We start from the raw sequence: 13,988 nt of genomic DNA on the forward strand, positions 1-13,988 counted from the left end.
AGGCGCGGGGCGGCGCGGCGGGGCCCCTCCCCCCTGCAGCCTGGCGCGCGCCGGCCGGGCCGCACCGCTGCGGGCTCGGCGCGCGCGGGCCATGTCCGCCTTCTGCCTGGGCTTGGCCGGCCGCGCTTCAGCACCCGCCGAGCCGGACAGCGCCTGCTGCATGGAGCTGCCCGCCGCGGCCGCGGACGCAGTCGGGAATCCAGCCACCGCCACCGCCGCTGCCCTCATCTCCTTCCCCGGGGGCCGCGGGGAGTTGGAACTGGCGTTAGAGGAGGAGCTGGCGCTGCTGGCGGCTGGGGAACGGCCGTCCGAGCCCGGGGAGCATCCTCAGGCCGAGCCCGGGCCTCCAGCCGAGGCGGCCGGACTGCAGCCGCCGCCCGCCCAGGATCCCGAGCTGCTGTCAGTGATCCGGCAGAAAGAGAAGGATCTGGTCTTGGCGGCCCGACTGGGCAAGGCATTGCTCGAGAGGAATCAGGACATGAGCCGGCAGTACGAACAGATGCACAAGGAACTGACTGATAAGCTGGAGGTGAGGACGTCCCTCCTGGGATAGGTGGGAAGCGGGAGAAGGGGGAGCCCAGGTACCCTCCCGCCGACCCTGGGTAGCTTCGGGAGCCAGGCCCTCACCCACCTCACCCCACGCCTTGCTTATCTTGTCTTAACAGAAAACCACCTGGGAGGTGGGTAGCATGGAGGGTTTGGGGTTATCAGACGAGGGCATTCTTTGAACACACCTGGCTTTCTTACCCTGCTCACAGCAAATGGGTCCATGCACGGCCCCAAACGCTGTGGGCCGTTCTATATATGTACTGTACACAGCATCTAAAATAGAGCTTACAGTATGACTAATTTATACAGCACTGAGGTGATGTCTGCACACAGAAATTACAGAGTCGGAAAGCATTTAAAATATGCTCCAGGTTTTCAGAGAGGTAGTTAATCGCTAATCAGGGTGTTAGCCTAAAGCTTTTTAGCTTTGGAGTTAAGGGCTTCCACATGCCCTTGTCTTGACTTCCCCTCAGCTCAGAATGGTAGGAAACAAGTGCCCCTAAAGAAGCTTGATATAGCCTTCAGATACTCACGGATTAGGAAATATGGTTCCACTGCAGAAATCAGGTGAGCCTGGGCTCAACATGTGACGGTTGTGATTTGATTTGGACTTCAGTATCTGTATGTGTTTAAACAGTACTTTCGTTGTTTCTGTTCTGGGTCTCATACATGCATTTGGATGGCCAAATGCAACTTGTGAGAACCATGTACCTTTAACCATTGTTATAGATACCCCTTAAAATACCTGTAAGATTCCTGCCAATTCTCTGGACCAAAGTCTTTTGCTTCTGTTTTCTTGCCCTTAACTAGAAAAGGGCCTTGAAACTGATACAAGTGGCCACCACTTCTAAAAAAGTTTTTAGAGTCTCTTTTTCTTAAGTGAAGATGGGGAGGTGCATCTGTGACAGTGGTGATGAGCTTATCTTTTTCTGTCTATGCATTTAATATTGTCTCCCAGTTTGGTGGCAATGAGTTCTTTTTATTTTTGTTACAAGAGAATAGTACAGCCCTGAATAAGGTTTGAAATTGACCATTGCCTGGTTCCATATCACCGCTACTGGTCAAATGGTCAGAGTGTAGATTCAGAAACTTTTCTCTACTAAGTATGTCTGTAGTCCAACAACATATCAAAAATAAATAAGAGAGGAAAAAAAGGAAACCAGTGAGTGCCCTGTAGTTCAGTTGGCCTGTTAACTAGGTCTGCCAGTTGGCGAACTCCTGAGATACCTCTCTGAAGAGTGGTTTGTGAAACCTGTATGTAAACTGCCAAAAAGCAACCCAATGAATTGAATTGTTTGATTTTCACTTGAAGTAGACGTCTCAGACTAAAAGGGTGTCTTTTTTTGAAAAAGAGATTAGATTACAGACTCTAAATAGAAGTACTACTGCAGAGATATATGCTTGTGATTTGAAATCCCTTCAGTGAGAGACTTGATTAAAGAGACAGCTGTCTTGAAAGGAACATCATATCAGTTGGTTTGATGAGTGATAGTTTTCAAGGGTAATCCTGAATATGTAGTTAAACACATCCTGGGTTCCACTTGGAACCTTTATACATGTCTTCACCAAAGGAAAAAGATTTTCAAATTCTGTAACAAGAAAGGTTATACTGTAGAAGAATAAATTACATTTGACTTTTTGCTATTGACTTGATAGACAATATTAAAATAGTTTAAAACTCTTATTAAACTATTTTTAAAAATCTTCATTCCTCTCAGGTCAGCATATGAACTCAAGTGTTAAAGGTTTATTTTTAATTTCTGGAAGTTGGTTGCACAACAGTATGAATGGACTCAGGGCTACTGAACTAACAGTACACTTGAAAATGGATAAGGTGATAAATTTTATGTTATGTATGCTATGATCTAAGGCACTAACTTACATTTATACACTTTTTTCTTCAGAGATTTAATCTTTATTTAGTTTTTTAAAAATATGTTTTTAAAGCCCAGGATTCTCTTTTCCCCCCATTCCAGGTAAGAGTGAATTCTCTCTCAATGCAGAGGTAGTCTCTTCCCTAGGTTACATTTTCTTCCCTCTTCCCTAGTCCAATTCTAATGATTCTAGCACTGCTTTTTTTTTTTTTTTTAAGAGGCAAAACAAGTATGTTGTGACTTCCCTGGTGGCTCAGTGGTTAAGAATCTGCCAATGCAGGGGTCCGGGTTAGATACTTGGTTGGGGAAGTTCCACATACTGTTCAATATGGCCAAAAAAAAAGAATAAATGTTCTTGTTAAACTTTTTTGTTAAAAAAAGTAAGGTGAAAATGATTACATAATTGGGTAGTAGATTTAGGTAAGCAAATGCAGGAGTCCTTATTTGCATTCAGTGCTTGATCCACTTAAATAATATTTTTTTTCTTTGTATTTTTCAAGAACCATATCCTGGACTTAGGAGAATAATATGCTTTTTTGGTTCGTGGCAGAAGTCCATTTCTGTAACAACCAATTTTAGGTGAGCTAGTGATACTAACTTCTTAGAGTTTTAAATAAACTGTTTTTAGAATGGTTTTAGATTTACAGAAAAATTGGAAAGATGGGACAGAGTTTCCATATGCCCTGCCCCCAGTACTTGCCATAATTAGTAAATCAATACTAATACATTGTTATTAGCTATGAGGCTTTCTTGGTGGCTCAGATGGTGAAGACTCTGCCTGCAATACAGGAAACCCGGGTTCCATCCCTGGGTCAGGAAGATCCCCTGGAGAAGGGAATGGCTACCCAGCCCAGTATTCTTGCCTGGAGAATTCCATGGACACAGGAACCTGGCAGGCTACAATCCCTGGGCTTGCAAAGAGTCCAACACGACTGAGCAACTAACACTTTACTTTTTCATTTAGTTTAATTAGATTTCTTTGGGCTTCTCTTGCGTCTCAGCTGGTAAAGAATCTGCCTGCAATGCGGGAGACCTGGGTTCGATCCCTGGGTTGGGAAGATCCCCTGGAGAAGGGAAAGTATTCTGGCCTAGAGAATTCCATGGACTGTATAGTCCATGGGGTCGCAAAGAGTCAGACACGACTTAGCATGTAGATTTCTTTAGCCTTTGCCAAATGTCTTGTTCTGTTTCATGATACCCTTACATTTAGTTTCTGTATCTTGTTAGTCTCTTTTTTCCTGTATCAATTTCTTAGACTTCTCTTGTTTTTGATGACCTTGACAGTTTTGACATTAACTTTTTTCAATTTCTTATTGAGGTATAATGGACATACAGCATTATATTAGTTTCAGGTGTAGATATTACCTTTTAAAGTACAGTGTAACCCCAAGAAGCCGGGAATAGCATGGACAGAGCCTGACCGCTACACTTTCTGATATTCTTCCTAGAATTTACTGGTTAATTTAGCACTTCATTGAAAATGTAATTCTAGGAGAAACCTTTCTTTTCTCAGAATAGACAGAAGGCTAAGTTCTGTATGTTCATTAATAGGAAAGTCTTGATTTTTTTCCCAGAGTGTTGGGAAACCTGGATTAGGAAGAAATGTAAGGACAGAATAGATTGATCAGCGCCACTTGTCCTCAACCCTGCCTCACTTCCTGCACGTGGATTAGATTGTTTTAGTCGCTTAATTGGGCTGTTCACTAACAGCTGTTTGTGGAATATTTTTAAGTCTCTCTGTTCTTTTAGAACACAAGCCTAATTTATCTGGCCTCTCAGTAATACTGTGATTACTGAGTTCTTGCTGTTGCCTTCTGCTCAGTCTTTTCCATTTTGGAAAAACTCAATAAAACCAAGTATCACAATTTTAGAATTGTAATTACCACTTACTTCTGCATCTCATCTTTCTGAAGTTTGTATAGTGACTAAAACATCCTCATTTTTGGAAGTTTAGCAAAATGAAGGAAGCATAGAACAGAAAATTTTCATGCTGAGAAATATAAGTCCCTCTCTTGAGAGAAAAATCTTTTTTTAGGCACATCTCAGATGTGAAATAATGAGACTGATTTTCTTGTATAACTAAACACTGCCCCTTAAGGCTTTCCAAAAGAGGCATCCTAAAAAATATTTGAAAGGAGAGAACTTGGATAGAATAAGAGTGTAGATTCACAAGGTGAATCTGAGTACACTGAAGGAGAAGATGCAATTGCCCATCTTAGCTTGTTGAAACAATCTCAGTGCTTGATAGTCAGCCTTTAGTGCATCAGAATTTCCAATAGAACCTAAATAGATGAATGGGTAGATAGACAGATGCCTTCCTAGGGCTCATCCCATTCTTTACTGAATCATAGTCTGGAATTAGTGTTTAGGATATATTTTGAACAATTATACCAGAGATTTTCTGACAGCAAAAGTTGAGGACCATTGCTTTACTTCTCATATGCATCTCATATACTCTGAGGTATTTACTTGGTTTTTTGGTACTTGCTATGCTTTTTTTATTGTTTATTTTTTAAATCTATTTATTTATTTGGCTGCATCGGGCCTTAGTTGCAGCAGGTGGGATCTTTTGTTGTGTTGTGTTGCATGGACTCTCTAGTTGTGGCACATGGGCTGTCTAGTGGGACGGGTCAGTCAGTGTGTCACGGAGGCTTAGTCGCTCCGTTCCGAGGCCTGTGGGATCTTAGTTCCTAGACCAGGGATCGAACCCACATCAGCCTGTATTGCAAGGTGGATTCTTAACCACTGGACCACCAGTGAAGTCCTCATACCATGCTTTTTAAGTAGGAGAACATACTTGCCTCTGAAAAGAGGCATTCGTATTTATCTTAGAGAAACAAAAAGATGTTCTTATTTCCTTCAACCCCAAAAGAATTCTTTGCTGTTGTTGCTCCTTCAAACCATCTGTACTTTTCCTGTATACCATTTGTCACACTGTACAACATAATACTTTTATCAGCCTCTCACTAGAGTGGAAACCCCATAAATGGAAAGACCAAGTCTCTTTTGCTCAACATTATTTCAATGACTAACCTATAACAGGCACTCAGGAATGAATGAATCAGAAATAAATATGCAAGGATTGTAGGCCATGATTTAATAAAAGTAGGCCTGAACTTGCTTAATGATTTTGAAATGCAGTGCTATATAGAGCAGCAAATATTTATTGAGTTGTGATTTTGAGCATTAAACAGTCAAGTGAGGGAGACCCCAATCCCACCTCCCAAACGGGAGCATTTGCTAAAACAGACCTTAAGCTGGTTGCAGAATCTCTTCTGTGGCTTCATTTTAAGAAGTGGTTGATCTGGAGGATCTCTGAAGTCCTTTCTGTCTCTGAAAATTCTAAGTGCCTGGTATTATGCCAAGCATAACAGATGACAGCAAAAGAAGCTTTCTCAAGGGCTTGTTTTAAGTTGCTTAAATGTGTATTTCACTGATTAATAGATGACTTACTAAATTTCAGGTGAGTTCCTAAGTCTAGAACCCCCATGCCCAAGGACAGGAATAAACATAACATTAAGTATTTCAGTAGGAATGGCGTTCTCTTTGTGAAGTTAGCCTTCCCTACTCTGGCTAAAAGGGATATTTTTGCAGCTGTGAAATGGGCAACTTGTCCTACGTGGCAGAGTGTTTTGTTGTGCTGACTGACTAGGAAAAAGAAAAGTTAGAAGAGTGTGAAAAGAGAAAAAAAATTAGCGACTCTGGAATTTTTTAACAGTTTAAAAATCCTCTTCATTTTCACCCAGCACTTAGAACAAGAGAAACACGAACTAAGAAGACGATTTGAGAACCGAGAAGGCGAGTGGGAAGGGCGTGTGTCTGAGCTGGAGAGTGATGTGAAGCAGCTTCAGGATGAGCTGGAGAGGCAGCAGGTTCATCTTCGGGAAGCAGATCGAGAGAAAACACGGGCCGTCCAGGAGTTATCAGAACAGAACCAAAGGTTATTGGACCAACTCAGCAGGGTGAGTCACGAGTTAAGAACTTACGGTATTAGAAAACAAGAATTTGTGGTATAAAATACTAAAAGTTGAAACAGAGCTTCTGTTTAATGTCATCATATATATGGTAAGAGTAGTTATTGTTTTTGTTGCCTTTGGTATTGATACCAGTAAATCAAGTGTTTTTTCACCTCTAAGAATTTCAGCTGGGGTGAACTAGGCGCCAGGAGCAAAGACCCTTGCTTGTCACCGGCCAACTATGAGCTTTTGGCAATCATTTAACTTGGGAGTCTTATCTCATTAATGATTTGATGTTCCTTATAGCTCTACAAGTCTGTGATTCTTTGACCTAGAGAAAGTCTGTCACTGGTAAAATTATGTTAATGCATTTAGTTCGGATACTAAATGGTGCCATCTTTAAAAAAAAATAAATTTGCCGTTTTTCTTTTCTTTTTTTTAAATTAATTAATTGATCTATGTTTGGCTTCCCTGGGTCTCGGTTGCTGTGCTTGGACTTTTCTCCAGTTTCAGCGAGCAGGGGCTACTCTAGCTGCAGTGTGCAGGTTTCTCTCGCGGAGCACGGGCTCTAGGTGCACAGGCTTCAGTAGTTGCGACCCATGGGCTCAGTAGCCATGACATTTGGGCTTAGTTGCTCCATGGCATGTGTGATCTTCTGGACCAGGGATTGAACCCGTGTACTCTGAATTGGCAGGTGGATTCTTAACCACTGGACCACCAGGAAGGTCCAAATGGTGCCATCTTTAAACTGAAAAGCTTAGGGGAAATTTCTAGAGCAAATGATTTTCATTATGAATGTACATTTCTTATTATTTAAATATGAAAGGAGGTATGTGTAGCTGTATATATAAAATGTGTTCTCTTTATTTCTACATTAAGTAGAAGTTCTTTATTGGTACCTTTATAGTGTGGTCTCATAGAAGTATTAATTAATCAAAGTCAAGATTGTAAAATCAATGCAAAGAAGGAGTATGAGAGCTGAGTAGGTGGAAATCTAACTTAAATACGAGCACACCTTTTAACAAATGTAGGAATGTTGTTAATGCCCTGGTCTCTAAAGCCACTTACTTTTGAAAATTAAGAGCTGGATTTACTTTTATACCTCGTGCCTTCTTATGTATTGAAAATAAAATGAGTTCAGTTACTTGTTTTAGAGGAAAAAAGAACTTCTACTCTGATCGCATCCCTAAGCACAGATGCTCTTAGGAGAGCACTGCCCTTGTCCACATGCTTAGTGTTTGGTGCTTAGGTCTCTGGGAAAGGCTCAGCTAGAGCAGCATGTGAAGTTATTTCACTAGGTTGTGTCTTAGTTGCTTCTCATGGGGACCTTGTGCTGTGCTTAGTCCCTCAGTAGTGTCCAACTCTTCGAAACCCCGTGGGCTGTATCCCACCAGGCTCCTCTGTCCATGGGGATTCTCCAGGCAAGAATACTGGAAGGTTGCCATGCCCTCCTCCAGGGGCATGGGGACTCTGAGACTGGTCTAAACCTCGTGCCTCACCAGGAAGTTCAAAGCAAATGCTACCACTAGAGAAAGGGAGAGGAAGGAGGAGAGGCAACAGGAGGAGAGGATGGAACCAAGGGCCTGGGGGACTGGAGGGGACAGGGGAGAGACCGAAGCGGAGAGACGCCAAAAACTTGGGAAAGAGCGAGTCACCGGAGCTGTCAGAATGTATGTGAAGGTGAGAGTTCAGGTGGTGGTGGAGCTGCCTGCAGGCTTCTCGCTGGGGAATCAGACTGCCATTTGATTGGCTGGAAAGGAAGGGCTGGACAGTTCTTCAGGAAGGCATTACAGGACCAGCTCAGGAGCCTTTCAGAGTCAGTTCTAAAACCTTTTTCAGCAACTGGGAAGGGAATCTCTATCCTTTTAAGATTTTATAGGTTTTTGAGACTTCATCCATCATTCATGAGAAAATTTTTTAAATTATTGATTTATGGCTGTGCTGGGTCTTAGCTGCCGCATGGGCTTTCTCTAGTTGTGGCGAGCGGGGGCTACTCTCCAGTTGTTTCAGGCTTCTTATTGTGGTGGCTTAGGGCGTGCAGACTGTAGTTGTTATGGCGTGAAGACTTGGTTGCTCTGCAGCATGTGTGATCTTAGTTCTTGGACCAGGAATTGAACCAGTGTTCCCGGCATTGGCCAGGACCCCTGGACAACCAGGGAAGTCCTTTCATTAAAGATTGACCAGGTCAGCCTGGCCAGATTGATTTATTTGTTCAAACACATCTAATACTTATTCTGAATTAATATTTCTTATGGAGACTTATGAAAGGAATACAGCAAACCAGAACAATTTAAGAGGAAATTATTTATTGGGAGCTGAGTTGATGTTACAAAGTGACATGAGCAGAAGCCACCTCAACTCTGCTTTTTGATCCGGTGAAAGATAGGTGGTGGGAGAAAGCAAGTTTAACATAACATAGGGAGAGCCCAGAACTTAGAATTCGGACGTGTGCTGAATCTTGACTCTGTTTCTTTACTGGGTGACCTTGTTTATTACTCCCTCTCCTTATCTTTGAAATGGGGGTAAAAAGTTGTACCTGATGCAAGTACTGTTGAAATCGAAATGAGATAATGTGTTTAGGTTAAGCAGAATATGAAGTTAAAGCATTTGTTTCAGTGCTGATGGTTATTTTACTAAGGTAGTATTTTTACAGTTGAGATTCCTCTGCCTAATTTTTCCGTGGAAGATTCTGATAAGTGGTTCCCAGAAGAATATGGGAGGATAGCATTTCCACTAGATCTAGATTCTTGCTGTCTTCTCTGGCCCTGAATGTAGGCCCTTGGTGAGTTTCGTGGCTTTTTTCCTTTCTCTCTTTAAGCAGGCCAAGCCCCTTGGGTTTCCATCAGCAGCCAGTTTAGATTGCATTTTATTATCATTTTATTAACTGAGTATTCAGGAACTAGAGGAGTGGAGTACTTTGAAGTGAATTAAGATTCTCTTAGGACAAGTTAACAACCAGCAAAAGTAGTAGAAGGCCATGCTTTTCTTACAAAGTGAATAATGTGTTTTTATAAGCATGAAATGTATGGTACCTAAAATGTGTTGATATTTCCGTGATGCTTTTGTCCAGAGTATTTTTTTTGTTGAAGTATAGTTGATTTATTCATCCAAAGTATTTTAAAATGTATTTCCTTTGCTGCCATGGCCTCCATGGTTTTTTTTTTTTAATGTTTGTTTGTTGAGATAGGATTCATATACCATAATATTTGCTTTTTAACAGTGTACAATTTCACCATCACCACTATCTAATTATAGAACATCTCACACCTCTCAAAGGAAGCCTGTGCCCATTAGCAGTCATTCCTCATTCCTCCTAATCCCCATCCCACGCCCTGACACCTGAAAACCATTAATCTACTTTATATCTCGATGGGTTTGTCTATTCTAGACATTTCATGTAATTAGAATCATACATATGTGGCCTTCTGTGGCTGACTTCTTTCCCTTAGTATAATGTTTTCAAGGTACACCCACATTGTAGTGTGTATCAAAACCTCATTTTTATGGCTGAAGAATATTCCATTGCATGGATACAACGCATTTTATTGATTCATTAATAAATGGACATTTGGGTTGTTTCCACTTTTTAGCTTTTATAAATAAGGCTGCCATAAACATTCATATTCAGGTGTTTGTAGAAGATTCTTTTCGACTCTAAAATAGAATGCTATGATATATATCTCATAAGCTTTTGGCCACGTTATGATGTTGGAAGGGATGGGAATTGTCCTAATTTTATAGCTGAGAAAAACTGGAGGGACCAAAAGATATGTGGCTTACTTAAGGCTCTTCCAGTTCAAGACTGATGAGGGTTCCTTTGCCTCAGTTTCAAATTTCTGAGGTAGCAATCAAGGTCACAGGCTTTGGAGCCCAGACAGCCCTGGGACCAGACACCAACTATGCTATTTACTAGCTGGGTGAGTATGGGAAAGTTTTTCCACTTTAAAAAATCTTAGTTTCGTCCTCTGTATAATGGAAACAGTAGTATTATTACTATTTTCTGATGTTATGAGGACGGAATGAGGTAATGTATGTACACTCTAACTATGAAATCTAGCATATAGTGAGTGCTCAATAAATGGCAACCATCATACCCTCATCATGAAGATGAGACTTCTGCATCTAGTCCAATGTTGATTCTCTAATTTGAGAGGATGGAAGAATCTGAAGTGTCCCCAGAACTTATCAGCATGTTAAAACTGTTTTGTCTACTAGTCAAATCTCTTTTCAAAAATATTTGTGTAAAATTGACCCTCCTGGGAGTTGAGTTAGGTTTATCCTGTAGCACTTAGTATCGACATTGCTGCATATATCCTGAGGATCCCTTTGTTGTTGTTCAGTCAGTAAGTCATGTCTGATTCTTTGTGACCCTTTCATGGACTGTAGCCCATCAGGCTCCTCTGTCATGGGATTTCCCAGGCAAGAATACTGGAGTGGGTTGCCATTCCTTCTCTAGGGGATCTTCCCAACCCAGAGATTGAACCTGTGTCTCCTGCATTGTACGTGGATTCTTTACCACTGAGCCACCTGGGAAGCCTCTGTTTCTTCTTTGTACAAATGTCTAGTTAGGTCTGCTCTCCATTTTTCAGTTGGGTTGTTTGTTTTTTTGCTGTTGTTGAGTTGTATAAGCTATTTGTATATTTTGGAAATTAAGCCCTTGTTGGTCACATCATTTGCAAATATTTTCCCCCATTCTGTAGGCTGTCTTTTCATTTTGTTTATGGTATGTGTCCATTGCTGTGCAGATTTGTTTGTTTTTATTTCTGTTGCCTTGTGAGACTGACCTAAGAAAATATTGGTACAATTTATGTGAGAGAATGTTTGGCCTATGATCTCTTACAGGAGTTTTATGGTGTCATGCCTTATGTTTCGGTCTTTATTTTTGTGTATGTTGAGAGGATATGTTGTAACTTCAGTGATTTACCGGCAAGTGGCCAGCTTTCCCAACACCACTTGCTGAAGAGACTGTTTTTTTCCATTCTATATTCTTGCCTTGTTTGTCGAAGATTAATTGACGGTAGGTACGTGGGTTTGTTTCTGGGCTGTACCACATCTTCTTTATCCATTCATCTGTTGATGGACATTTAAGCTGCTTCCATGTCTTGGCTATTGTGAATAAGGCTGCTGTGAACATAGAGGTGCATTATCCTTTTGAATTGAACAGTTTTGCCCAGATATATGTCCAGGAGTGGGATTGGTAATTCTAGTTTTAAGGAACTTCCACAGTGTTTTCCTTAGCAGCTGCACCAGTTTACATTCCCACCAGTGGTGTCAAAGGTTCCCTTTTCTCCACACCTTCTCCAGCCTAGGAATAAATGGAAAGCAGGCTGATGTGACCGTGGTGCCGTTGGCTTAGGAAGATGAGGTCAGTGGCCAGATGATGTAGGCCCTTTCCTGCCATGATACAGATTTGGGGTTTTATTCAGTGTGCTGCGAGGCCAGTGATCTGCTTTTGGCAGAGGAGTATCAAGACCTGATCGATAACTATTTTAAAATTTTACTCTAGCTACCATGGGAGAATGGATTATAGGGGCCAGCAGCGGAAGCTTAGAGGTCAGGGAAGAAGCCACTCTCCAGTGGAGAGTTGATGGTCACTTTGGTTATAGAGGTGATGAGAAGGGTTAGATGGGGTGTATGTTTAGAAGGTATAACCAACCAAGAGTTTTGAATGGAATGGATGGATGTGAGAATGGGAGTTAAAAAAAGAAATAAAAAACGACTCCTGGATTTTCGTCTTGGGCTCCCTAGGGAATGGTGGCATCATTAACTTGAGAGACCAAAGGCTAGAGGAAAGGTTGGAATATAAAATCGAATAATTACTGTTGGATGAAGTTTGAGCTACCCTTTGAATATCCATGTTGGTTTCATATAAGTAGAACAGTGAGAATTCTGTTCTATTGAGGTGAAATATTGCATTAAATTTCCCACAGTATCTGAGCACTCTCAGGGCCTGAGGCTCTGTTTTATAGTGCCTTCTGTTGACTGCCCCCAAGAATTTATTCAGAGTGACTGAAGCTGTATTCAGATGAGTTCTCATCCCGTCTAGCCCTGACTTCTACCCTCTATGACCCCCCCCTTCTCGTTTGTCCCCCACACTCTCAGCCGCTAGGAGAACCCCTCTTCTGAGTTGGTGTCTGTGGGATGACATGAGTAGGAGGAAGTTGGTGCAAACAGGTGCTTTGTCTGTCTTCTGCCTATTCTAAGCTGTATTCCTCAGTCTGCCTCTAATGTCTTATGCACACACAAAGAAGGTAGGATGCACAGTAGCTGGAGCTAATCTTCCTGAAAAGACTAATTTTCCCCTGAAGAGTGAACAGATCCCTGTCCTTTAAACAGCTCATTTGGGATTAGCAGCTCTGCATCCGTGTACTTTTTGAAGCAAATTTCTCCCAGGTTTCTTTCTCAGAGTTAAAGGCTTTAAAATCGTGACTGTTGTGGCTCTGCCTGGTGACACACAACCATCCTTGTTTCTAGAACACTTTACAGTGAACAACAGCTGCTCATCAAAAGTAGTTTTAATTATTGAATGGGCTTTTGGGAGTAGGGGCCTGTATTTTACTTGTCTTCTCCTTAAAGTCTGTTTCATTTACCGGTTTTGTGTTGTAGAAAAAAAGACATAGCAGTTTTTAGTCAGCTTATCCGTGAAAGAAGTTTTGAAGACAAGATTATTTCCCAACCAGACAACAGTAATTCAGACTTCCAAAAGGACACATATGGGACCTCCTCAGATCTCATTACCACTCTGTGATGAAACGGATAGCAATTATTCTATATTTGACAGATAAGGAAACTGATCATCAGAAGTTCAGTGAATTGCTCAAGGCTTTAAAGTGGTTATGGATTAACTAGTGATGTTAAGATTGGTTTTTGTACCTTTTCTAGGAGAGGTGGTCAATCAGAAACAAAAACCTTCTCACATGTATTTCCATCTCACTGGCTTGTTTTTATTGTTGTTGTTGATATTTGCTGTATGTTGTTTTGGATGCCCCTTAACTTCAGAGTCACTGAGTAAAATGAATCCAGAGGTTTAGGGCCCACTTTCAGCAGCTTGTATTTATCAAGAAGGTACTATGAAGATTGAGAAGGATTTGTTAAGAGGCTCACTTCAGCTAGAAGAGAAAAGGGGTTTTGGTCTATAGGAGCTCTCTGTGAAGACAGCATTTTCAGTTTTTTCCAGATTGGTACTATTGCTAATTAGTAGGTTAAACACATTAAGGTGGTAATCGCTTGTTCGTTCAGCATATATATGGGTGTTTTTATGGGTAGATTCGTATCTTGATTATTTGAGACTGATCTTAATTATTTATCCAGAGAGAACCGTGCCTGATTCAGGAATCTTAGGTTGGTTCTGTTAGTTACAACTATATCGTGTTTTGATTATCTTTTTCAAAAGAGGAGAGCCAGAGGTTCTGGCACATTAAGTCTAAATTTGGGGAGTTGCCAGGCCCAAGATTTAGATGAATCACTGTGGGAGTAGGTTTTCTTAATGCTGCTAGATTTGACTTAGTACGTTGGTAGTCAGCTTTTTTTTTAACCTGGGTTCCCTTGGTCTCTGTAGACAGATTAGTGTGTTGTGCTGGAGTGATGGAAACAGAGTTAAATGAGCTGC

General features: G+C 41.4%; 1 protein-coding gene across 3 annotated transcripts in view; it reads left to right on the forward strand.

Annotated features, from left to right (window-relative positions):
* Nucleotides 1–62: 62 nt before the first annotated feature.
* Nucleotides 63–13,988, forward strand: part of LOC120871145 (BICD family-like cargo adapter 1) — an 82,115-nt gene continuing 68,189 nt past the window's right edge. Inside the window, exons 1-2 of one of the 3 annotated variants that reach the window (XM_040250861.1) lie at nucleotides 63–529; nucleotides 6,170–6,385. In XM_040250861.1, the coding sequence (XP_040106795.1) occupies nucleotides 92–529; nucleotides 6,170–6,385 (654 nt within the window). In that variant the 5' untranslated portion in view covers nucleotides 63–91. The remainder of the gene's footprint in view (nucleotides 530–6,169; nucleotides 6,386–13,988) is intronic. The other 2 variants (XM_040250860.1, XR_005722971.1) reach the window with 2 other exon arrangements.

Source organism: Oryx dammah, unplaced genomic scaffold (assembly GCF_014754425.2).
Source record: "Oryx dammah isolate SB20612 unplaced genomic scaffold, SCBI_Odam_1.1 HiC_scaffold_12, whole genome shotgun sequence".
NCBI classification, from domain to species: Eukaryota; Metazoa; Chordata; class Mammalia; order Artiodactyla; family Bovidae; genus Oryx; species Oryx dammah.